The sequence below is a fragment of the Drosophila simulans genome, chromosome 2R (genome assembly GCF_016746395.2).
Source record: "Drosophila simulans strain w501 chromosome 2R, Prin_Dsim_3.1, whole genome shotgun sequence".
NCBI classification, from domain to species: domain Eukaryota; kingdom Metazoa; phylum Arthropoda; class Insecta; order Diptera; family Drosophilidae; genus Drosophila; species Drosophila simulans.
In genome coordinates, this window is record NC_052521.2 from 21847600 (window position 1) to 21870210 (window position 22611).

Genomic DNA, 22611 nt, shown 5'->3' on the forward strand with positions numbered 1-22611 from the left:
ACTAACAGAAAACATCGATAGCAGTCTGTGTATAACCTGCAAAACGGGAAACAGTCACACTCGGCACATCGAAGGTATTTTTGAACAGCCAGATACAAGCACACTCTTGTTTGTTAATAATACTAGCGCACTCGCGGCCCAAAGATAAAAAACGGTTCGATCGCGCGACCATCGACCAGCTAATTTTTTTGCTGCTAAGCCGACGCCGCCCGAAAAAGTGAAAGTATTTGCATGTGAGAGGCGGAAAAGAGTCGCGGAGTGGGTCAGCGAGCAAGAAGAAGAGCCAGCGGTGCACGAAAAGAGAGGTGGGGGCAGACACAAAAACGAGAAACCGTGAGGCGAAAATCGGAAAAGTGCAATAACGAGGCCGCGAAATCTCTGCTAAAAGGTCAATTTCGACTCGCTATAGTTTTAGCCACTAGTTAAGTAGTACAGTACGTCCTGCGTCCGTGCAATTCATACGTTAATACCAATTTATATGTGACCGAAATCTGAGAGTGTTCAGTGTGCGCGAGAGAGCGAGACAGCGAGAGCAAGACCAGCATGGGTACAACAAAGGAGCGAAGAGAGCAGAGCGAGGGCGACGCCGCCACCACCCACTCAACAACAACAACAGCAACAGCAACAACAGGAGCAATAGTAGCAGCCGGAGTTACTACTACGCTGCCAGCTGCAAAAACAACAACCACAGCAGCAGACACGAGCACGACGAATGCCGCCAAAAAGATTCGCCGCACCTTCTCCATGCCACGCAATCCCTTCCGCTGGACGCGTAAGTTCAAAACGGCAGCGGCCGTTACGTCGTCCGCGGGAGCGGAAAATGATGTCGAAAGCGGCAAGAATAACGGGGCCAGGGAGCGGCGTGGCAGCCACACGGCCATCTCGTCCTGCGTGGGCGGTGGGCGTGGCAGGAGCGGGAGCATTGTGTCGCTCAGCAGCTACGAGGCCCCCTTCATTTCGTCCACCAACAACAACACAACCACCGCCAGCAATGGAAACAACAACAACAGCAGCAGTAACAACAACAACAGCAGCAGCAAGCGGACACGTGCTCTGCGCCGTTCGTCCTTCAGGAAGTTTCTCAACCGGATCGCCCAGCACCTGAGTTCAACGGTTAATGTCGTGGTAAGCCCGGAACAGTGTGGAAAGCTACATATATCGAATAGCAGATGTATCTTAACAATGTATCTTAAGATACGTTATATTACTATCCAATATATAACTATTACTCATCAAAACATATCATGGTGCCCTTGGTCTCTTATTGTGACTAATTGAACGGGTTTCTTGTTTATACGGCACAATAACTTACGAATCTAGCGTAACTAAGGAACAGTGGGCTAATCACATATGTAACACGAACTGTTTAGCTGCGATTAATGAGCGCGCATAAACGAGGCATCTATGTATATGTACATATGGAGCTCCCCCTAGTATACCTTTCTTTCTTCGCTTTGTTTGCGCGCTGCTTAGAGCGCATCTTCTAGCTCTATCCCCCGCATTCCGCACTAAGTAGTGCCACAATGCCCCTTATCAGGAGTCCGGCCGTACTTTCATGAAAGGCATCTTCGCTTAGTGCGTTATCGGCTGCTTTGTTTTGCTCCCGCTGCTCTTTGTCTACGGCGGACGCATGGCATCTTCATCTGCAATCTGCATCTGCATCTGGATGCGAGTGGCTCTGATTTGGCACCGTTCTGGTATTCTGCTACTCTGGTATTCTGGTGCTGGTTCTGGGTCTTTTGTGCCGCAAAGAGTCGCCACCCACCGGGTCGAGAATGGGCGCGAATCGCCCCTTGCCACGTTTCTCCTTCTGTTTCGTATCGCTTCGTTTGCCCAGCTTTTTGTTTTGCTACCCGTGCTGAGTCACAATTTGCGTGACCGATGATAAGGGAGCCGAGCCGTGTTGTGTATGCCAGTCCAAAAAGCGGCTTATTGGGACTTTGGCTCGCTGCTCCTCCTCCTCCTCCTCCAGGGAGTTTCGTTATGTTAATCTATATGGTAGCCCCAGTCTTTGTTCACACATTCCGTTCGGCGGATAAAAAGCCTTTGTTTACACAACTATAAATACATCGGATTCCGCTTTTTTGAAGTGTATCTCAAATGTTCTACGCTCTTCAGCGGCAATTTACGATTACCATACGCGAGGACGGCGCATGGAAATTAATTTTATTTTTAAACAATTGCTGTCTCATTATTATCATAATTTTTGTTGTGCTTTTGAGTGGCTGAAGCGGGGTTCCGGGGGTCTGTAACTAGGTGTAGGTGGGCGCCTTTTGTTTCGCAGACAGCAATTGTTCAAACAATTTTGTGTAAATGTTGCCAACATTTGTTGCTCCGTTCGGGCTATAATAAACAAGCAAGCAAACACACACACACTTACACACAGTCCGAAAAACAAGAGTTTTTCAGGTCGTGAGCTGCTGGAGCGAGACAGCACTTAGTGACGGACCGGGTGGGGAACCGGGGATCGGGAACTCCGGCGAGGGAGCACAACTACCATCCTATGTGTGCCACGCTTCTGTCGGAGGAGACAGCCCCCAGCTCCACAAAGTGGGGAAAGCGACAAGTGAAGAGCCGAAGACAAGTGCAGGGCGCAATGACACACGCCGCCAGTCGCCCGATCCCCGCCAGAAAGCGATATCGCTGCAACTCGAGGCTGCTGGAATTGAATTTGATCTAATAATACTCACATTGGGCGCCCCAGTGTGTGCGTATCAATTTGTAAACAGTGCAACTTAGCGTCTCGAATTTTCTGTCTCCTGACACTTTAGCCGAGTAATATAATGCGAAAGGCGATATAATAAACAAATATTTCCAAGCCCACTAAACATTCAACTTCGAGTCGTAATCCGATTAGAGATTGAGTTTTTGATTCTATTTAATGGAACGAACCGTTGCCGTTGCCAGGCTTTACTGTGACTGTACGAGTTTGATTAATTGTAGAGGGCAGACCTTATGGCCGTAGTGCAGCTGACCTTTTTAGCGCTCGGAATTCCAGAACGATAACCGCATACGAAAACAGACTTAATTTCATTCAAAACGAGTCGGCAATGAATGATCAGTGATCAGTGGGGGTGTTCGTCGAGCGGGGTGGAGCACGTAGCTCACGGAGCTCAATGAAAACTACAGTATCTGTAGTTTCTGCCACAGCCAGCGGAAGATTGCGATGGGAAACTCGAGCGATTTGCATGCTGCAAGCTTTTACTGAGCCATTATTGCTCTGCAGACTTGGCCAGGTGCAGTTGTAGTTGTCTGGCTTACCTTTTGTCTTTTGTCTTTTGGCACCTTTCACCAGCAAGCGAATAAAAAAACACGTAAAAGGCAAGATATTCGGGTAACTGAGTGAGCAACAAGTACTTAGTATTACTGCCTTTGCTGTGAGTCTTTTCCTAATGACATTATGTGGCAATTGACCATTGTTGAGTTGTTGTTGTGGTTGTTGTTGTTGTTGTGCGCTTACCTCATTGTAAACAACTACTTTGATTTATGATTCATGCCGCTGGCACTTGGCATCTCGTTTCGCGCACTTTGCATTGATTTTGTTCAGAAGCTCAGTTTGAATAGCTGCAGAGAAACAAAAAAACAACAAAAGCGACGCAAATGGCGGAAAAGCGAAATGCGAAGAGAAAAACAAAAAATCGCACTGCGAGAACTGGGAAAACTGTGAAACGGGGCAGCAATAATATGGCTTATTAAAGATTGCATGCCAAAAATTGCAAATGCCACTGGGCACCGCGAGAGGGGAGGGGAGGTAAGGGGGTTGGCAGTGGTGTAAAAGTCAAAAGTGACACTGTGTGACGATCTGGGCAACAACAAGTGCCAAAGCGCCAAGAACAACACGTGAGGTAGATGGCGCACATGCAAGCAAATACACGCGAAAAAATCAGAGGTGGCAACTTGCATTGCAGTCATAACGATGTATTTTGTATTTCAAATGCTAATCTTTGTCTAATGAATCACCCAATAGTGCAAACTACTCTACTACATGAATATTGTATACTTTTTGGTTCAGTGTTCGCAACAGTTTTGTATATTTCCGTATGCTTCGAGTCTGGCCGCCCAAAAGCGCGTCTCATGCTGATGGATGTTGTTGTTGGTGCACTTGTTGATGGCAAGATTAGTACGTAACGCCAGTGCCCACCCCCCCTCACAGCACTCTGCTTGCTGATTTTCTATGATATTTCAAGAGCACGAGCGGGGTATATCCGATGCGGGGTGGGGAGGGGGGTGGGTTCGGGGACTGGGAGGCCTTTCGCGCACTCGTAGTAGTCTTTGTATTCCGTATTCCGTATTTCCGCCCGCTGGCTCACACGTAACTTTTGCTGTTGTACAACTGTGCGAATTATTGTCTATAGTCTATGCTTTGTTGTTTGTGCTCGCAGTGCGATTCCTGGTGGTGCAGTTGTTGTTGCTGTCGCTGGGGTTGCTCCGCACGTTCTCCGTACCGCTCGGCCCCATTTCTCCCTCTCTTTCACTCTGCCGTTCTGGCTGAATTCGCTTTCAAGGTAAAATCAATTGAGATCAAACTAATTGAAAAAATGTTTTCGGAATTTTTAGCCTTTGCAGTTATTTTCGTACTTCCATGGCCCGGCACGTTTATTTTCATAAACAATCATTTTAGAATTAAATTTCGGTTTCGGGGGTAAAGTAGTAGTCCGCTCCATGGCGAGGTATTATAGAATTATGTGCTCAGCGCTTAGGTTGTCCAAATAGCAGTTACTCTTCCATGTTAGCTTGGTTCCCAGGCGGCAGCCAGAAATTATCCACGTCATTCGCAGTTAATTACGCACTGCTCCGGTGGCCCCACAATGATATATGGCCACAAAGTCCCACAAACACCCCAAAAACCATCATCAAGTAGTTCGCTCCACTGGGGCCTCCCGGCCGTAGTATTCCATTATGTGCCAAACGTATGTGACATCAGGTCCGAGTGAAAAGTGCAAATTTATCGCTGGTCTGCTGTCAAGCGATTTGCCCTTGCCCGAAAAAGCCACAAAATGTACGTTGTCGGTCCATGAACGTCAGATATCAGTTGAAGTTGACAGAAGGCAAACAGTGCCGATCATAAGTGTAAAGCCAGCCAGTGCTCAGTTAGTTTTTTAGCATAATTATTGGCTTCCATTGCCAGTAATGTAATGTCGCTTATGAAGTCTTGATCACCTGATCATCGAACAAGTTCTGCTATTCATCAAGTAGAGTTAGTTCGAAAATCTAGACCCCCACGAACCAGAAAGTACTTATACCCATGCCGCGCGCTGTATATGTAGATATGAGCACTCGGCTCTGATAAGCGGCGTGTTCGCAAGGTGGCCTGATTAGAGCCCCTTTGTAGGCGCAACCTTGACAGAGCCGCGCGTTCTCCTCCACGTAATCGCGCCTCTTCCGAAATGGGCGTGCCAGTGCCCCCACTTACGTAATTAAATATATTGAGCGGGGGGATCTAATTAGTTTACTGGCAGGTGGAAAAGGCGAGACTGCTCTGAGGATTACGTCTGGCGAGACAATAGACCCATAAAGGCAAAGCAGTGTGTTTGCCAAACGCTATTTGAAGATCTTATCAGGCGATTCCAAAATCTCAGTCGGCGAAATGATTTACCCTCGCCGGCGCCGACGTGCCGGAATCAATGATAATGGTGACGTTATGCATTAGTAGTACATTCTCAGGTGTCACGTGATCGTTTGCGGGTCGAAGCCATCGCTTAGATCGGAGCTAAAGCTCGGAACGCCGAGTATCGACTGCGATTTGGCGATTTGCCGATTAGGCGCTTGACGAATGGGTGGCGATAAGGCGCGGAGATATATGGGGGCAAGTGGGCTCTAATAATAGTCTGCTCGAGCGTTCCATTAATAAAATGCCGTCCAACCGGTAGGAGAACTCGGTTCGGTCTCGGATCTACGAGCGATCTCAATCCTACCGAGATTCCATTCCCGCTCTCTCTCTCTCTCTTTCTCTGGTGCCCAGCCGGAAAGCCAATTTCATTCATGCTGTGGCCAAGATCTCGTAGGTAATAACAACCTCGTGGCAGCCACATCAACGGCAATTATCTTCAATTATTTACAATTATTTAATAAAAACGCAAACGTAACTGCACAACAGATACTACATATATCTGCATCTGGAGCGGCATGTTGTGGCTTACGTAAGGGCAAGCAAATACTCGAGTGCAGTGCAATATTTTTAAGTTATCTGGCGCGCTGCCGCTCCGCCACGCCTCCCGTCGGCCCCCACCGTCTTATCAGAAGAGCTCTGGCCGCATGAGCACACATTTGCTCCGGCGGAATGGAATTTTTGCTGGCTGGAATAAGTGAAAAACGAGGAAAAGGCTAAATGAACCCGAGTCGAGGGCCTAATAATTCGATACATCAAGTTAAGCGAAATACGCGAATGTAAACAAAGCCATGGGAGGATGGACGGAGGAGGACACTTGATATATAAAGAAAAACATTTGGGGCCACTTGACTGCTCGACTCGCCCGCGGACAAACAAAACGAAAGAAATTTGCTTAAATTTATAAATAATAATGACGATGATGATAAAATTGCCGGCGCAAATTGAGACAAGTGGCCAGTGGCTACTTTCATTCTATGCCTCCGCGATTCTGGCTCAATTAACCAGCCAGAAAAGTACAAATGGAAGCCGGGCGAACGCGGCGTATGCGCAACATCTCAAAGTCTGCTGCTTTGTCTCCAGCTGTGTGAGAAATGACCACCGCGATTAGGTCAGCAGACTCACATACGAAATGGGAACGGGAAGATATACGTACACATATTTAGACGAGTTCTGGACACTCGTTTGGGGCAGAAATTCCACTCAATTTATTCATTGAGACGCTGTTCCAACTGCGGAATCGTAGAGCTCCGCTCTAAGCAATGGCTTTGGCTCAGTTTACATCACTGCCCAATACATTTGAATTGGGTTCTGTCTAATGAAGTGAGCTGCTCCAACTCGGAACCCTTTCAGCTTAGCGCCACGCCTCTAATTATTAAGAAAATCCGCTTAGTGTGCGGGGATCCCAGGCTAAAACCTGGTGCTCCAGGGTTTAGTCTTTAAGCTCCAAGCACTGGGAGGGGTGGCACTTAAATTTGGCCCCGGTTCGTGCCCTTTGCAGGGCATCTTTCTTTTGTCCGGCAAGCACTCGAGCAGCCACTTGGCCGCCATTCAACGTGGCCACTACCCGCCCGCTCAGTCTCGGTTTCCCCACAGATCACAATACAAATGGCATTTGTTCGATGCAGTCAACGTCAGTTCAATGTCAAATTGCCAACAAAAGCAACAATTATTCAAAGCCAACGATGGGGGCCCAGTGGTGTCGCTAAGCTTAAGCGAATGAGACAACGAAATCCGGGCTAATGTCTTGAGAACTCGGAAACTTGGGAACTTACGAACTGCGGAACTTTCCGGCAGCGTGATGCGAGGGAATATATGTATATATGTGCTAACTGTCGACCAAGCTAACCTATCTCCTCATTTCTCCCCCGGAAATGCCGCGTCTTCAGTCGGAGGAGCAGCACTCGCCTGCGAATCGCTTCGCCTTCATTGAAATTGTGCCATTCTACACCGGATGCTGGCGCAGAAAAGAGGTACCAACCTAATCAGTGGGCTGCAGTCCAGAGCATGGCACAGCCCGCTGGTAATGTCATGATCACCATCCCTACATCAATGCCCATCCCACACAGAGATTTATTTCCTTTTGGCCAATTTACCACTGGCCGCCTATTTCTTTGCCTCTTAGGTTTGCGTGGGTTTTCGCTTTCCGAAACGGGTTTTTTGTGTTCGATTTGCGCTTATTTTGGTCGCTTTTTTGCCCACTTTTTGTTGACTCTATTGAATCCATTATTCGCTGGCTTTTGTTTGATATTTTCGGGTATATTTCTTTTGGCATCGAACGATGACGTTACCATCTTACTCATCTTGTGTCCGTCAGTCTGCTTTCGTCACCGAGTCTTTCATTTCGCCGGGAAACAGTGGAATCGGGAAAGCCATCTAGCATTGACCTCCGGCAGCCAAGTGACCTCCAACTGCACACTGCGTTCCCCGTGCGGCTGCCAATTTCATAATCCACCAAGTTTCATTGCTAATCGCAACCAAAGCCGTTAAAGGCACTCGGCCACGTCGAAAGTTCCACATCGAAACAGACTCAATCCCAGCCGCATATAATTTCATCGTTTTTCGTTTTCGTTGCGATTCCATGGCTGGTTTGTAATATCGCAAATCGTGAAATTCGGCGCCTTTGGGAGGTTTTGCTCCCGTTGCACAAAGGAAAAGGAACTGCCACGAGCGAACACCATATTAAATGCTAGAGATCATTCATCGAAAGACTGGGGCTCATCTTTATCGGTTTTCAAGAGATGCTCGTTTGATTTATGTAACAAGGAAAATTTTCCAGTTCTAGAGATCTACACACCAGACACACCTCCTCATCGTATTGAAGCAATTTCGATTTCTTTTTTGATTAGCACCGAAATTTTCCACACCATTGAGCCCAATCACACGCCCTCCTTAAATATGCACTTCTAATTGGTTCATTAAATATTTGCATGGCAGTAAAGCTAATTCGCGGAAGCTTTAACATATCTGATTACCGAAAATGTCTACTACTCATAGCTTGTGTAAACTAATAGAAGAGTGTTTACCTATTCGTTTGGGCCGACAGGCCTTTCTTTTTTGCCTTGTTTTCTAAATATATCTTCATTTATCGCAAATTGATGGCTGCTCGCAGCGCTAAACAATTTTTAATTGGGAACGAAATTGAAACCCAATCGAATAGCCTCAGTTTACTACACTGCACTCCAGTGCAATCTGGAAACGAGATCCTTCACCGGTCGCCAATTGATACCCCCAGCGACTAACACAACTCTCCCCCTTTTCCTCCCCAGGCGAACAAACATGGTCAGCCATCGGTTTCGGGCTCTTCGGCGGGCGGCGGAGGAGGAGCAGGAGGACCAGGCGGCGGGGAGCGAGTGCCCCCCATCGGAGGCTATCAGTGGCCGGCGGATCAGACTCCAGGTGTAATGGGCTTGAAGAACCACGGGAACACTTGCTTTATGAACGCGGTGCTGCAGTGCCTCAGTCACACAGACATACTGGCCGAGTACTTTGTTTTGGATCAGTACAAGGTAAATATACTTATTCACTTTCCAAATATCTCCATCTAATCCTCAACCTTTCTTTACAGGCTGACCTCAAGCGACGCAACAAGATCAACTCGCGAAAGTTCGGCACTAAGGGAGAGCTCACCGAGCAGCTGGCCAACGTGCTGAAGGCGCTGTGGACCTGCAAGAACGAGAGTGACCACAGCACCAGCTTTAAGGCAGTGGTGGATCGGTACGGAACGCAGTTCCGCAGCTCGACGCAGCACGATGCCCAGGAGTTTCTTTTTTGGTTGCTTGACAAGGTGCACGAGGACCTCAACACAGCCAGCAAGCGGCGCTACAAGAGCCTCAAGGTAGGCGCAATTCAAGTTGGCGGCATCCGCTTTTTCGGACAAAGCAACAAATTTTTCTTTTTCATAATTCCTCGCAGAACTCGTACGGCCGTTCGGACGAGGTGATCGCCGCCGAGACGCTGGCCAACCACATCCGGTGCAACAACAGCTTCGTCCAGGCCGTGTTCCAGGCCCAGTTTCGCTCATCGCTTACCTGCCCGCGCTGCGAAAAGCAGTCAAACACATTCGACCCCTTTCACTGCATCTCCGTGCAGCTGCCGCAGCTCACCCAGCAGACGATACTTGTCACGGTAGTCTACATGAAGCAGCTCCCACGTCAGGTGCGGATGGGCCTGCGAGTTCCAGCCGGATCGCCAATAGTAGCGCTTCGCGAGCAGCTTCAGACGGACACGGGCATCGAGGGATCGCGAATGGTCCTGGTTGACTTAAACGCCGAAGGATTTACGCGCGTTTTTTACGATACACAACCCGTGGAGACGCTATCTAGCATTGAAACCATTTACTGCATCGAGGTGCCGGAACCAACTCCTGTTGCCAAGGCTGCTACTCCTTCAGAGACGGGGGATAAGGCTGCTCCAACAGCAGTGACTCCATCTCCTGCTGCAGCTCAATCGCAGGCGGACCTGTTGCTCCTAGTGGCCAACGTATACCGGGCGAAGGATGGCGCGGATATAACCCGCTTTGGAGCCCCCTTCAGTATGAAGGCACCTCGTGACTGCTCATACCAGGATCTGCAGAAACGAATGCTCCGCGAAATGGCGCAGCTGCTCAAGCCAGAGGTGTTCTCCTATGCCACCCCACTGGCCGAGATGTTCCGTATTCGGCTGCAAGATCCCTCCGCAGACCCTGATACCTATTTGGAGCAGGTGGAGCACCCGCTGCTTACCGAGATGATCGACATGGCGCTTTCCGTGCTTTCATCCGAGGCAGGACCCCAGCATATAAAGCTCCTTTTGGAGTGGAGTTCACCCGAGGCACACTTTATCAGTAAGCAGCAGGACACAGAAGAAGCCGTCGTGGAGCACGAGAGCGTTGCGCGTCTGAGTGCCAGCAAGCCGAGCGACACCGCCGCGCTGACTTTGGAGCAGTGCCTGGAGCACTATACCAAGGCAGAGACTCTGAGTGCCGAGGATGCCTGGCGCTGTCCACACTGCCAGCAATACCTTCCAGTAGTGAAGACGCTGGGTCTGTGGTCGCTGCCCGACATCCTAGTAGTGCATTTCAAACGCTTCCGGCAACATCAATCTAAGGGTCCGCAAGCGGCCAAGCTGACAACAATGGTCAAGTTTCCACTAACCGCTTTCGACATGTCACCGCACTTGGCACGTGGCGTGCATGAAAGCGCCAGCAGCTCGCTCGGTATGGGGACGGGCCTAGGACTTGGACTGGGTCTGGGGTCGAATCCCTGGAAGAAAGCTCGTTCCGGCGACTCGCGCTCCTCCACACTTAACTCGCGCTGCGACGCAAAGGACACGCGATACGACCTTTACGCAGTTTGCTACCATCAGGGAGATACTTTGGAAACAGGGCATTATACAGCCGCCTGCAAGAATCCGTACGACCGTCAGTGGTATAAGTTCGACGACCAGCGAGTGAGCAAGGTGCCAGAGGACGACATTGAGCAGGACATCATCAATAACGAGGCCTACATGCTCTTCTACCAGCGACGCAGTGTAGATGCAGGCGAGTGTTCCGGGTCCAGTTCGAACTCCGGTGATCACTGGGTATCGCGAATTACGCCAGCCTCAACGTCGTCCGCATCATCGACGTCAGGAAAGGAGAGGGAGCCGGTCAAGTTGGAGGAAAACACAGAATCTCCTGCGGCAGCAGTAGCGGAGAAGGCTCAGTCCAAGCCGGTGGACATACCCATAGTTTGCCAGGATAAGGCGAAAGGTAAATGTTACCAAAAATATATGAAGATATACATTAATCTTAAATTATGCACTTATTTCAGTTACTGAAGAATGCCCAGACGCTGTTCAAGAACAGACATCTGTTCCACATGATTTACATATTGAGGAACTGGCATTCGCGGATGCAGATGTAGACACCAGTCTAAGTGAGACCAGCAAGGCGGAGGTAAATCTAGCGGCAAAGGATGAACCCAAGAAGGTGGAGGTAGAGGAGGCCACGCCTATATTTGCCATGGATGAAGACTGTGCCGAGGCTGGACAGGAGAAGAAGGAGGAATGCGTTAAGAAGGAAGACGAACTCTGCGAAGCCCCAGATGCGAGCGAACCAACCGCCGAGCCCAAGACCAATGGCCACGTGAGCTCTTCGTCCAGCTCTTCCTCCTCGGAAAGCTCGCTCTCGTCCCGCTCCTCGCCGCGATCATTGAGCACTTCAGTGACAGCTGCATCCACTCTGCAGAGCAAGTTCAACGGCCACATGAGCGCCGCTCCAGCGCTTTTCAATGGAAATGGAAATACGTCGCAGCTCTCGTCCAGCTTGCAATTATCCCGGCATGTGCTGCACAACCATCAATGGCACGGATCTAGGAGCAGCGTAGGAGCAGTAGAGAATGCTACGCACCATCAACAGCAGCAGGCGGCGGCCAGTCTGAGCCTTCGTCATTCGTTTTCCACAAGTTCAAATTACACTGAGACACTTTCATCCTTGCTACGCAAGTCAGCAAATACATGCAGCAAGGACACGCTGCTGTTTATCGACCAACAGAGTCACCATCATACAGCCGGACTGATCGAAGATGACGACGATTCATACATGGGCAGGTCCCTTTGGGTAAGTCGAGATAGTTGTAGAATACCTGGAGGCATTCTTACTAAATTTAAACATCCTGTTACAGATATCGCCCGTGACGCCACACAAACTCATCACTGTTTCGCCCAAGAATTAGATGCGATATTATAATCCAATTGGGTTATACTTTATGGATGTATACTTTGGTAAAGAAACCCGAAAATGAAAGCGAAGCCGAAACAAGAATATACAAAACGCACTATAGCCATAAGCCTAAGGTTTACTTTATATGATATTTCTTAACCGGAGCTCCCGAGCGATAAGCAAAACGCATTATGAAGATGTTATACAACTTTGTTTACTTTAAGATACGTACTCATATATACGATACTTGCAATACTGCATAACGTTTGAAAGTTTGTCAAAACTTGAATATAATCTATAAGCATTAGACTATTTATTCGACAGCAATTCAAAGCCAATGACGAGGATTAGTTTTCTTTATATTTCACCGAATCGACGAAGATTTTTTTACCCTAACGACTACCGATATTTATTTAGCCAAACAATGAAGTACAATTTGATTTGATTTAGTTTTCCGTTCAAACTATAAACCTTCTTGTATAGTTCCCTAACGATTTTTACGTAACGATGGAGTGCTTGGCATGCCTAAGTTAAGCTTTTTGTACATGAAACCAAGTTTCAGACTAAAATCTATGCGCATAGATATAAATGTAAGGACATGTATTCTCTTTACTTACGATTACTTTGAATTGTACATTAATCTATCTGATTGTAACTTTTCCACAAACATAAAATTCTGGCACAACTGCATATGATTCTTTCGATTCGTTGTCGGGCTGCGTTTTGTGAATTGATTATAATGCGGATCTATATACAAACATATATATTACTTTATAAATAATGTATTCTATATGTAGACGAAAGCATTACACCAAAACATTATATTGATAAAAAATGTTTGAGGACTCTACCACATTGTTTTCTGGAGAGAAAGAACTTTATTACGGTGTAAAATGTTCATTGTATTCATAAATAAACGTGAAGTTGTTGAATATGAGTATGATTTGGAAGTGAACTAATAAAAATCGAAAAAAAAACACTTGGTTGGGGCTAGGAAGCTGATGGCCTTCTCAAATATTGTTGAATCCTGCCATGTTCCGAATTCTTGTAATCCTGGATCACAATTCTGGCCATTATCTTATTCACAACTGACAGATTGTCGTCATTGGTGGTACTCGACAAAATTTTTACATTGTTTTCAGCCGGAAAGTATGCTTCTGTTTTTGTTGTTTTCATACTTGGCTCTCTCGAAATATGCAAAATTCAAGGTAAAGCTTTCTTTCTTTCCACTTTCTCATGCTCTGGCTAGTTTACCGGACTTACGAGCGAGCAGCCAGAGGTTCAACGTCTGCAGCGACTTGGCCCACGACTCAGTTCAGTTGCTGCACTTGACGCGTCTGGTTCTGCTTCCCACCACTGCGGATTAAGCCAAGCCTGAAGAAGGCCAAGTCCAAGAACCTTCTACAAGAAGCAAACGAGCGGAGATGGATTATCGTCTAGTGCTGGTATGTCATCATTACGGGTGTGCTAACTGCACACTTCTTCTATGGCTCGCTGGTCAAGTTCGTTGCCCAAGTCTTTTGTTTTGCAATGCGTTAACATTGGCGAGCTAACCGCTCACGTTTACTGTTACCCAGTCACTGGGAACCGCCCGATTCTGGAGCATGCTAATGAATTAAGCTAACCGAGGAGCAGCGTACGCTCCGATCCGTTCTGCCCCTTCTTCTAGTTCGGTCTTCTAACTACTGGCTTTTGGCCGGGTGCCGAGCAACTTTCCCGTTAGGCGTGTGGCACGCATATTGGGAACAGACCGCCAACAAGTTCTCCCCTGACCAGATCAAATCAGCCTGTCTTGGCCCCGAAAGGCGGTTAGGTCTCCATTCTGCAATTGAGCTACCAATATTTACCTATGCAAATTGGGCTCTTTCCATTTGGGAGCTCTCTCGCAGGGCAAACAAGTTTCTGCCTCATTAGAAGGGAAAAAACAAAAGAACGAGCTTAGCGGCTGACCCGATTTTGGATTCCCCGACGCCGCATTCAAATTGCGCTGTGAACCGTGTCACAAAGAGAGAAATTCCACAGCTTCTTGGCACTGCAGCCGCCCACCGAGCTGTACCACTTGACCTGGATAACTCGGCTCTGTCCGTGGAACTTTTGGTTTCATTGAGATGCCACTGCCCAGAACTTCAGGGAAAGTTCCCTCGAACAATTAATGGTCAAGTGAACACAGCGGAGAGATGCTGAAGTGCCGTCTCGATCGCAGTTGCCGTCTCGGTTTGTTTATCTTCACAGAAACAGAAACTTTCGCGCTTTCGCCAAACAACAAAACATCGAAATGTGTATGTATGGCCGGGTAAAAGATCTCGCTTCTTTTTCCGGACAATATTGGGCCATTCACCGACTCTTCTGGGCAATTAACTCGACTCCAGACGGCTACGGCCCCAGATTCCACCTCCACTGTGACTGTCTTTTGTTTTGTAGAAAATTCTCAGCTTTCTGCTGCTGGCCCACTTGGGTTTCTCCCAGCCGCAGCAGCAGTCGCCATCGGACTACGGCGAGGAGCAGCCTCCGGAGGGCTACTACGCCTTCGTCGAGTCTCCGAATGCGGTGCCTCCCAAGGTCAGGCCGCCACCTTACACCTTTGTGAATGCGGAGTGCAAGGACGTGGCTGCTGGCAAGAAGTCTGCCGTGTCCGTTCACAACATTTGCGGAGATCTAAACAAGGGTCAGATACCCAAGAACCCGCTGGGACAAAATGTACTCGGGGAGCCCTATCCCTTGTAGGTGAAAATATTTGCGTAACAAATTTCAGACATCTCTAATGTGCACCTCCTCCACAGCGAACTTATTCGCAACCAAACGCTGAAGTTCCTTTCGAAAACTTTGCCCGTTCTAAAGGCCGACGATACCCTGCCCAAGGTCACCCAGATCATTCGAGATGAGCCCGTGGAACAGCTGGACAGCAACAACATCGACAGGCCCTATCCCGCAGGAGGTTCCACTCGCGTCCGCCGCAGCCTGCCGGAGGGCATAGAGTCCAACGAGTACAGCTACTTCGATCCCGCCCTGGACGAGGAGGAGCAGCACAAGCAAAGGGATCGGAGTAACCAGCAGAGAAGGGCCGCCGAGGAGAGGAAGCCACGGAAATTCTGCGATGGCGGTGGAGTGTAAGTCCTTAACATGGAAATGGGGGAGTGGAGTTATTCCAATCTTAACTGCTACATGAATGAGCAATAGAGTCCCTGACAGATAAATAGATCGTATTTACTGAAGCACGGGAAAGGCGCATATATAAAGCTAAAGAGGTCACCACTTGATAATCATGAGTCATCTTTATAAAATTATAGATTCGAAGAATTATCAAGGCAAAGATCCAAAATGAGCTTGCCATTTCACTTTGCACATCATAACAACTAAAGAAGCTCAACACTTGACTCGGCATCCATAGATATGTTGATTAGGTTAAGGGGAATTCAACTGCTTAGCATTTGGACGACACAACTGCGTGCGGGTCAATTAATAAAAGATCTTTAAATTTTTAACTCCACCCGCAGATTTTGCACCTTATACAGGGCCATTCAGGGAGACACCGGAGGAGCAGCCCCTGCCACGCCCACTGCGGAAAGGCGCGAGGAAGTGGGTCCCATCCGGTACGAGGGCCCTCCCACTCCGTGTCCCGCCAAGGTGGAGTACGCTACTCCCGTCTTCGCTAAGAACTACCAAGGCGCCTGGCGTTATGTGGTCCAGATTCCCTATGAGGGCTACTTCACCCAGACGGTGGAAGTGACGCGCTGCATCCAGGCACGCTGCCACTACCTGGACGGCGGCTGCCTGTCGTCACCACGCTGGGTAAGCCTGTTGGTGGCGGAGATCTTCTACCCCAATGCGGAGGACACGGTGCCCACCAGCTCGACCACCACTCAGGCCCCTTCGGTGCAGGATTTCCAGGCCTACCAGCAATACCTGCAGAAGAGGGCCGGCGTGGCTACCGCCTCGGACGGAACCTCGTCTGGAGCAGCCGGCTCCGCGTCGCAGGCGGACGCCCACTGCGATGGACACGATGAACTGGGCTGCTTCCAGGTGCGTCTCTACTACGACTGGTTCCTCATCCCCGGCTCCTGCAAGTGCTGGCGCCCGGACTACTTCGCCAAGTACGTGCGCCGGAAGTCGGTGGCCGACTTGTGAACACTTCCTGGACAGGATTTTCGAAGGAGATCCTTAGAATAAGACTAAGTTCTAGCCTTTAGAGGAACACAACTTTGAGGTGAAAGGCTCATTCTAGTAATCCATCCGGGTGCCCCACAGCCCTATGCGGATCACGCAGAGTTTGCAGTTCGTGCATCTACCAGATACAATCTTAACCTAGGCGGTTAGCTCCCTCTTTCGACTGATTAAGCCAAGCGCATTGCATTTCTACTAATAAATACGTTTCTACCTAATCTTAAGAGAGCCTCTCTATTCGGCACTTCGCTGGGACTGCGGTGTGGTTTTGGCCTAGCCTGTGTGTGTTAGCCTCCTGGCACTCTCTCAGCTGCGCTTGTGTTGGAAGATCCACCGAAAACCCACAGAAACCAGTCGCGCAAGTTGCGCATGCGTGCGAGACTCGGGCCCAAAACCTCGGCCGCTGATCTAGTGTGCAGTCAATATAACCAGTTGGTTGGGTTTGGGTGTTTTGGCCGGGGATCCAAGCGACCGAGCTGCATTACATACACAGAATAGTTGCAGAGTTTGCGCAGAAGCCTTGACGAACGGCCTCAAAAGGCTGCCAGACGAGCCGCGGACTCGGATTTCAGGAGCCACTTTTCCGCATAGCTTGGGTAAGTCAGCCAGTTGGAGGGCCGTCTCTTTGTTTATAAACAAAATAAGCAACCAAAGTGGACTTATCCACAAGGTACAGATGCAGCTGAGATAAACAACGTTTCAAAAAATAACACTGAGTAAACTTGGTACTTGAAGGCAAGAAACTAACAAAATCATTCGAAATCATTGATTTGCAAGTCTTGGTTGAGCAATTGCGGAAATAAAATTTAGTATACTTAACATTGGAGAGTTTGAAATCAAGTAATTTAGTGTGGCGATTAGAATTAATAAAAACAAATTTGTTAAAACTGCTTGTAAATAAGTGGGAAATATCTTACCTCAGAGATTCAGTCCTAAGGCAGCGTGCCAGATTCACACACATTCCATTTGGAGTTAGCCATGCAAATGAGCTCCTATTAATATAAGTTATGCATTGGTGCCAAGCGTGGGACGATACGATTCATAATCTCATCCCACTTTCCATTTTGCGCCATCCGCAGACGAAGATGCTCCGCCAGAACAAGAACACCAGTACCAGTCTGCTGAACCTAAGCATAGGCGATGTGGGAGGCAGCCATCCACAGGGGCAGTCGCAATTTTTGGAACTGGACTCGCTGCCGAAGCAGTTTGTCCTGTCCATGAAAAAGCTCTTCGACATCCTAGATGACAAGCAGACCGGATATGTGCGCTTTACGGACATCGAGAAGGGCTGGCAGGATGATGGCTCCAAGGGACTGCCCCGTGGAGTTCTGGACTCACTGCGTCGGGTCACTCCCAGCAGCGGACTTCTCTCCTTCGAGCGCTTTTGCGCCGGCCTCAAGCTGTGCCTGCTCCGCAATCAGCAAAATGCCGGAGAAGACCTGAAGTTGCGGCCTCGTTCCCACGGAACTCTTGCTCCGGAGATGGAGTTCAATTCTCCTGCTCCGCCGCCAAAGCCGCCACGACAGGTGCCCAAGTCCCCTGCTCTGGGTAAAGCCGACATTCGCCATGCCCTCCAAAACTGGCAACTGAACCTGATGGCGGATGCAGGCAAACCAAAAACGACGCAGTCGAGGGAACAATTCGAGCACCGTGGATCGGCGGACGGGGGCTCCTCCTCCACTTCCGCCTCGGCCACCGACTGGAGCCTGGCCCTTCCGGCTGTGCCCAAGAAGACCAGCAGCAAGCGCAGAGAGTCGCGGAGGCACACTCTGCAACACGGCATCGATTACAACATGCTAAAAAGACTGAAGCAGTTGGAGGAGCAGCGGGAATTGCTTCTTTTCGGACTCGATGGCGTGGAGAAGGCGCGCGATTGGTATATGATGCAGGTGCTCAATGTACAGGAGCAGATTAAGTATTTCGGCCGTTTAGGAACCAGATTTGTAAGTAGTCCTCACTCTAGCTTGTGATCAATAGTAACCCCTTTCGTGGTTTTCGCACAGGAACAGTGGTCTGAACTGCAGCAAGAAAGGCTCAACTTCCAGCGCGCCCGCGTTCTTGAGGCCAATCGCAGCCTCCAGATTCTGGCCGACACCTGGGAGCATGGCGGCTACCCACTGCACATTAATTTGGCTCTGCCGACACCCACCGTCCCAAAACCGAGGCAGATGTCCGATCTGCTCAGTCGGGTTCGCGAGAAGCCGCCGCTCCTGTCGGACTTGTACGACGCGCAGCACTCTCATTCCCATCCGCAGTTCCTGCGTGCCATGCCCAACTTCGTGCTCAGCCAGCCCTCGCCGGTCAGCCAATCCTCGGCCGGGTTGGGAGACGCCGACGTGGTCTACTGAGGAATCAATGCTGCTGCGTACATTGTAAATAGTGTATTATTAAACAACTTGAATGATTTAAAGCTAGACGGGATTGGGGTAGCGGCGCATGTACTTGTTAAGCTGCTTGTAGTTCAGGTTGTTGCCCGGTTGGACGATTCCCTGGTTCACGGTCTTCTTCGCCTCGAACTTACGGTCCATGTAGCACTTGTAGCAGTTCTGGAACTGGCTGATCTCCTTGTGGCAGTACTTCTCCACGAACTCGTTGTCTTTCAAGCAGGCGAACAGCACACCCATCTCCTGGAGACAGGCCACATCGGATCCGGAGTCCGCCTTCCCGCTCACGGTGTTCTTTAGCCGCAGAGGCAGAATCTCCTGGAAGGGCACGTCCTTCTCGTTTTGAGGCGCTCGGCCGCGGGCGGCAAACAGGGCTCCGGGTACACGCATCTGAAACCTCTTGGCTCAGTGAGTCCGGTCATTTCAGTCAAAAAATACAATTTTACCCACCTCGTAATTTCCACCGACTCCTGGCCAACTGAACAGCTGCTTCAGATTACGTCACGAACTGGTTCCTGCTTTTGGCGGTGATTGCCAGTACGTCTGCAGCCCTGGTATATCGTTTAACATAAGCACACGGTCACACTTAGAGTCTCCGTGGAACAAAAGGTAAATAATCAACCTGCGGGCACGCCAGGAGATTCTTCAAGGATCACCGAAGACCACGCGCACATGGAAGCCGTCGAGCAGCGCGACGAGGCGACAGCACCAGCCGCCCTTTGCGAGCCTTCGCGAGCAGCCTACGCGGCCGCCGTGCAGGAAGATCCAGACCCAGACCAGGAGCAGGACCGGGGCCGAGAATCGCCCATTGGTTCGTGGGAGTGCGCCCCCACCCTGAGCAGTCGCAAGCGGCAGCTGAGTCGCTTCCATCCATACCACGGATCCAACATCCAGTTGGGCGACGACGCCACAGTGGCCTACCGGAGAGCTAGTTTTGCCGACGCCCTGACATTCTCGGAGCGCCCGCTGGCCCCTGGTGACATCTTCTTGGTAGAGATCGAAAAGATAGAGCGCGGCTGGTCGGGCCATATGCGCCTTGGTCTCACCGAACTAGCGCCCAATGTGATTCGCACCAGCAGCGAGGGATTACCCCATTTCGCACTTCCCGACCTGGCGAACCTAGGCAACAGCTGGATCTACCCAATCTCCAAGTTCGAAATGAACCAGCGCCAGGAGGCAAACGACATCATCGAGCCTGAGACGGACGACGCGCCCCACAGTATGTACAGTCTTCCCTACCATGCGCCCTTGTCTATAGCCAATCTTTCGCAGGAAACCTCCTTGGCGACGCCACGCACGTGAGGACGCCCCGCGGCCTGCTACCAAAGAGACTTTTACGTCCGGCGATGGGCAACGGCAATGACTCAGACATCCTGCTCACGGACAAGGGCTCCCGCATCGGCATCATCTACGTGCCCACTGTGCAAAGCGACTCGAAGGGCGAGCTGCACTTCATCATCAACGGGGTGGACCGTGGCCCCGTTTCCCGAGACATTCCGCTCAACAGAGCGCCTCTGTTCGTGGTGATCGATGTGTATGGCACCACTAAGCAGATTCGAATTATCCAGCTAGAGGGCAGTAAGTGGAACAGAACGGGATGTGAGATGGACATCTTATTATTTAATCCATCCCCCTTTCTGCAGTTTTGTCCCTGCAGAGCGCTTGTCGCAACGTGATCCTGGAGAACTTTGCGGAGGACGCGATCAGCGAGCTGCCGCTACCAGAGAGCATCAAGCGATTCCTGCTGCGCCGCGACTAGGGCTCTGGACCATGAGCTCTATGAAATAGGGCCCAGTGAGTGTGAATGAGAAATGCGTGTTTGGGGAAGTGTGCATGAGCCTGGGTCGTGATAGTCTGTTTACCCATATATATTGTATGCGCCTGCAGCGCTAGTTCATTGACGCCCGATTCCGGACCCTAACAGATCTGCGGAACTGGCCGATCTCCGCTAGAGGGCGCTTATATTTGTAATTTCTGTAGATATATTTTATACTTTGGTTCTAGTTACCAATACACTCTTTACCTGGACGACCTATGTTGTAGATCATAATCCTCGCCATCGTTTGTGTATGTGTGGATCACCCAACACCAGCGGAGGTCTCCTGGGCGCCCCGACTTTTAGCGATTCGGTCCCCAAGTCGATGCCCGTTTCCATTACCGCCTAAGCGTATTGTTGCTATATGTAAGTTAAGTCCACTTAATAAAGGATCGATCAAAGTCGCTGTAACTGCTGAAATCTTACTTTGAGCTAATCCGTTTATTCAAGAGTGGATATGCATATAGAATGTGTGGGTACAAAACAAAACATGATGGAGTCGCCGCCTACTTGCCACGGTTCTCTGCCAGCTTGGCCTTGAAGATGCTCTTAAGCTCGTCAGCGCCGTCGCCGTTCACCTCCTGGTAGTAGGGTAGCTCTGCCAGACGCTTCAGCCAGGCGTGCATCTTGGGAAACTTAAATTCATCGATGGGAGCGGCGTCGTTCACCGAGGTTACGGTGGCCACGGCGCAAAAGTCTGCGATGGTCAGGTCAGAACCACACAAATACGGCTGATCCTTGAGGAATCCCTCTAGGATCTCCCAGCACTTCTGGATGTATGCGATCTTGTCGATGGAGCAGTCCGTGGATCCATAATACAGGATGGGCTCGTAGAGGAAGCGCAGGCGCGCGAAGAGGTGGCCGGAGTCCAGGTGGAGCCGGGCATCCACGTTGGCGCGCTGCACCAAGTCCTTCGGGTAGAGCTGCTGCTCCTTCTGGCCGTACTTCTCCACCAGGTAGGCGCAGATGGCGTGCGAGTCAATGATAGTGGCCTCGCCGTCGATCAGGGTTGGGATGGTGTGCTGGGGGTTCAGCTTCAGGAATTCCGGAGTCAGATGCTCTCCCTTCAGCAGGTTAATTGGCCTGCATTCGGGCGAAGACTCTGTTAATTGAGTTAAGTGGCACGGTGTGGGAACCTACCGTAGTTCAAGGTCGAGCCCGATCGCCTTGGCCGTGAGGAGGACGGCGCGCGATGGGGGACTTAGGGTGGCATAATACAGAGCTGGCTTTGACATGGTTGGATCTGGGGAATATTCCAATACTTGTACCTAGAGTAACTGTCTGCCTATAGATTGCTCAACCCCAACCTCGCGATGCGGACGGCGGGTCTAGCAGCGATAGCATCCCAGATTACTGGTAACCGCACTCACACCACTACAATTTCAGTACCCCCCTATATCAGCACCGAATCCGTGTCGCACCCACAGCAATATCAGATAACCCCGGATCTCTGGCGACTTATCAGAGCAACTAACATGGCGACCACACGGCGTAGGAAAGATACTGGAACTACATACATATATCGCTCGCGCACCGCCCCCACTTCAACCCCCTTTTGGCGACTTGGAAATTAAGTTTACAAAATAAATGTAATTAGCGACACACACACATGCAGAAGGCGCCCCCAGGTTTGAGTGTGTGCTCCTGCAATCGCCGGCAAATTGTTTTTATAATGTCAATGCAGCAATTTGTGGGCCAGTGTGTGTGTGTGTTTGTTTTCAGGGGGGCTGACGCACACACACAAGCGCACTCCACTCGCAACTCACATTTCTCTGTGACCACAAAAGTAAATACAGAACTGCCGCACGAACGTCCTCTCCGGAGTGCAAACGCGATCTGAATCGCGAACATGAAATTTCATAGCGGCCCGCTAGCTCTGCCGGCGACTCTGCTGAGAACCCACCGGCAGTGGTGTTGGTGTGGGCGAGTGTGGAGCCTCGCTCTCTGCTCCCTCTCTCTC

General features: G+C 49.9%; 6 protein-coding genes across 8 annotated transcripts; 4 read left to right on the forward strand and 2 right to left on the reverse strand.

Moving 5' to 3' along the window:
- On the forward strand, window positions 1-13233 carry LOC6736121 (ubiquitin carboxyl-terminal hydrolase 31). 3 transcript variants are annotated; one of them, XM_002082985.4, is made up of 7 exons: window positions 1-1125; window positions 7498-7581; window positions 8878-9117; window positions 9177-9446; window positions 9524-11339; window positions 11401-12188; window positions 12253-13233. In XM_002082985.4, exons 1-7 carry the CDS (start codon window positions 544-546, stop codon window positions 12301-12303), a joined length of 3831 nt encoding a protein of 1276 aa, XP_002083021.2. In that variant the 5' UTR covers window positions 1-543; the 3' UTR covers window positions 12304-13233. The 3 variants fall into 3 exon arrangements, with proteins under 3 accessions (XP_002083021.2, XP_016029511.1, XP_039148879.1); XM_016168915.3 differs by lacking the exon at window positions 7498-7581 and having other exon boundaries at window positions 2-1125; XM_039292945.2 differs by lacking the exons at window positions 1-1125; window positions 7498-7581 and adding an exon at window positions 4344-4505.
- Window positions 13234-13551: 318 nt separating this feature from the next.
- On the forward strand, window positions 13552-16675 carry LOC6736122. The gene is made up of 4 exons (XM_002082986.4): window positions 13552-13735; window positions 14712-15010; window positions 15071-15397; window positions 15785-16675. Exons 1-4 carry the CDS (start codon window positions 13715-13717, stop codon window positions 16413-16415), a joined length of 1278 nt encoding a protein of 425 aa, XP_002083022.1. The 5' UTR covers window positions 13552-13714; the 3' UTR covers window positions 16416-16675.
- A 160-nt stretch (window positions 16676-16835) lies between these two features.
- Window positions 16836-18861, forward strand: LOC6736123 (suppressor APC domain-containing protein 2). The gene is made up of 3 exons (XM_016168916.3): window positions 16836-17047; window positions 17531-18394; window positions 18455-18861. Exons 2-3 carry the CDS (start codon window positions 17537-17539, stop codon window positions 18797-18799), a joined length of 1203 nt encoding a protein of 400 aa, XP_016029512.1. The 5' UTR covers window positions 16836-17047; window positions 17531-17536; the 3' UTR covers window positions 18800-18861.
- On the reverse strand, window positions 18818-19421 carry LOC6736124. The gene is made up of 2 exons (XM_016181201.3): window positions 19286-19421; window positions 18818-19225 (listed from the first exon to the last, which is right to left on the reverse strand). Exon 2 carries the CDS (start codon window positions 19223-19225, stop codon window positions 18863-18865), a length of 363 nt encoding a protein of 120 aa, XP_016029513.1. The 5' UTR covers window positions 19286-19421; the 3' UTR covers window positions 18818-18862.
- A 19-nt stretch (window positions 19422-19440) lies between these two features.
- LOC6736125 (neuralized-like protein 2) lies at window positions 19441-21076 on the forward strand. The gene is made up of 3 exons (XM_002082989.3): window positions 19441-20054; window positions 20108-20413; window positions 20479-21076. Exons 1-3 carry the CDS (start codon window positions 19508-19510, stop codon window positions 20592-20594), a joined length of 969 nt encoding a protein of 322 aa, XP_002083025.1. The 5' UTR covers window positions 19441-19507; the 3' UTR covers window positions 20595-21076.
- LOC6736126 (glutathione S-transferase 1) lies at window positions 21074-22552 on the reverse strand. The gene is made up of 3 exons (XM_016181200.3): window positions 22418-22552; window positions 21792-21894; window positions 21074-21734 (listed from the first exon to the last, which is right to left on the reverse strand). The coding sequence occupies exons 1-3, from the start codon at window positions 22500-22502 to the stop codon at window positions 21158-21160; spliced, it is 765 nt and encodes a 254-aa protein (XP_016029514.1). The 5' UTR covers window positions 22503-22552; the 3' UTR covers window positions 21074-21157.
- Window positions 22553-22611: the final 59 nt, after the last annotated feature.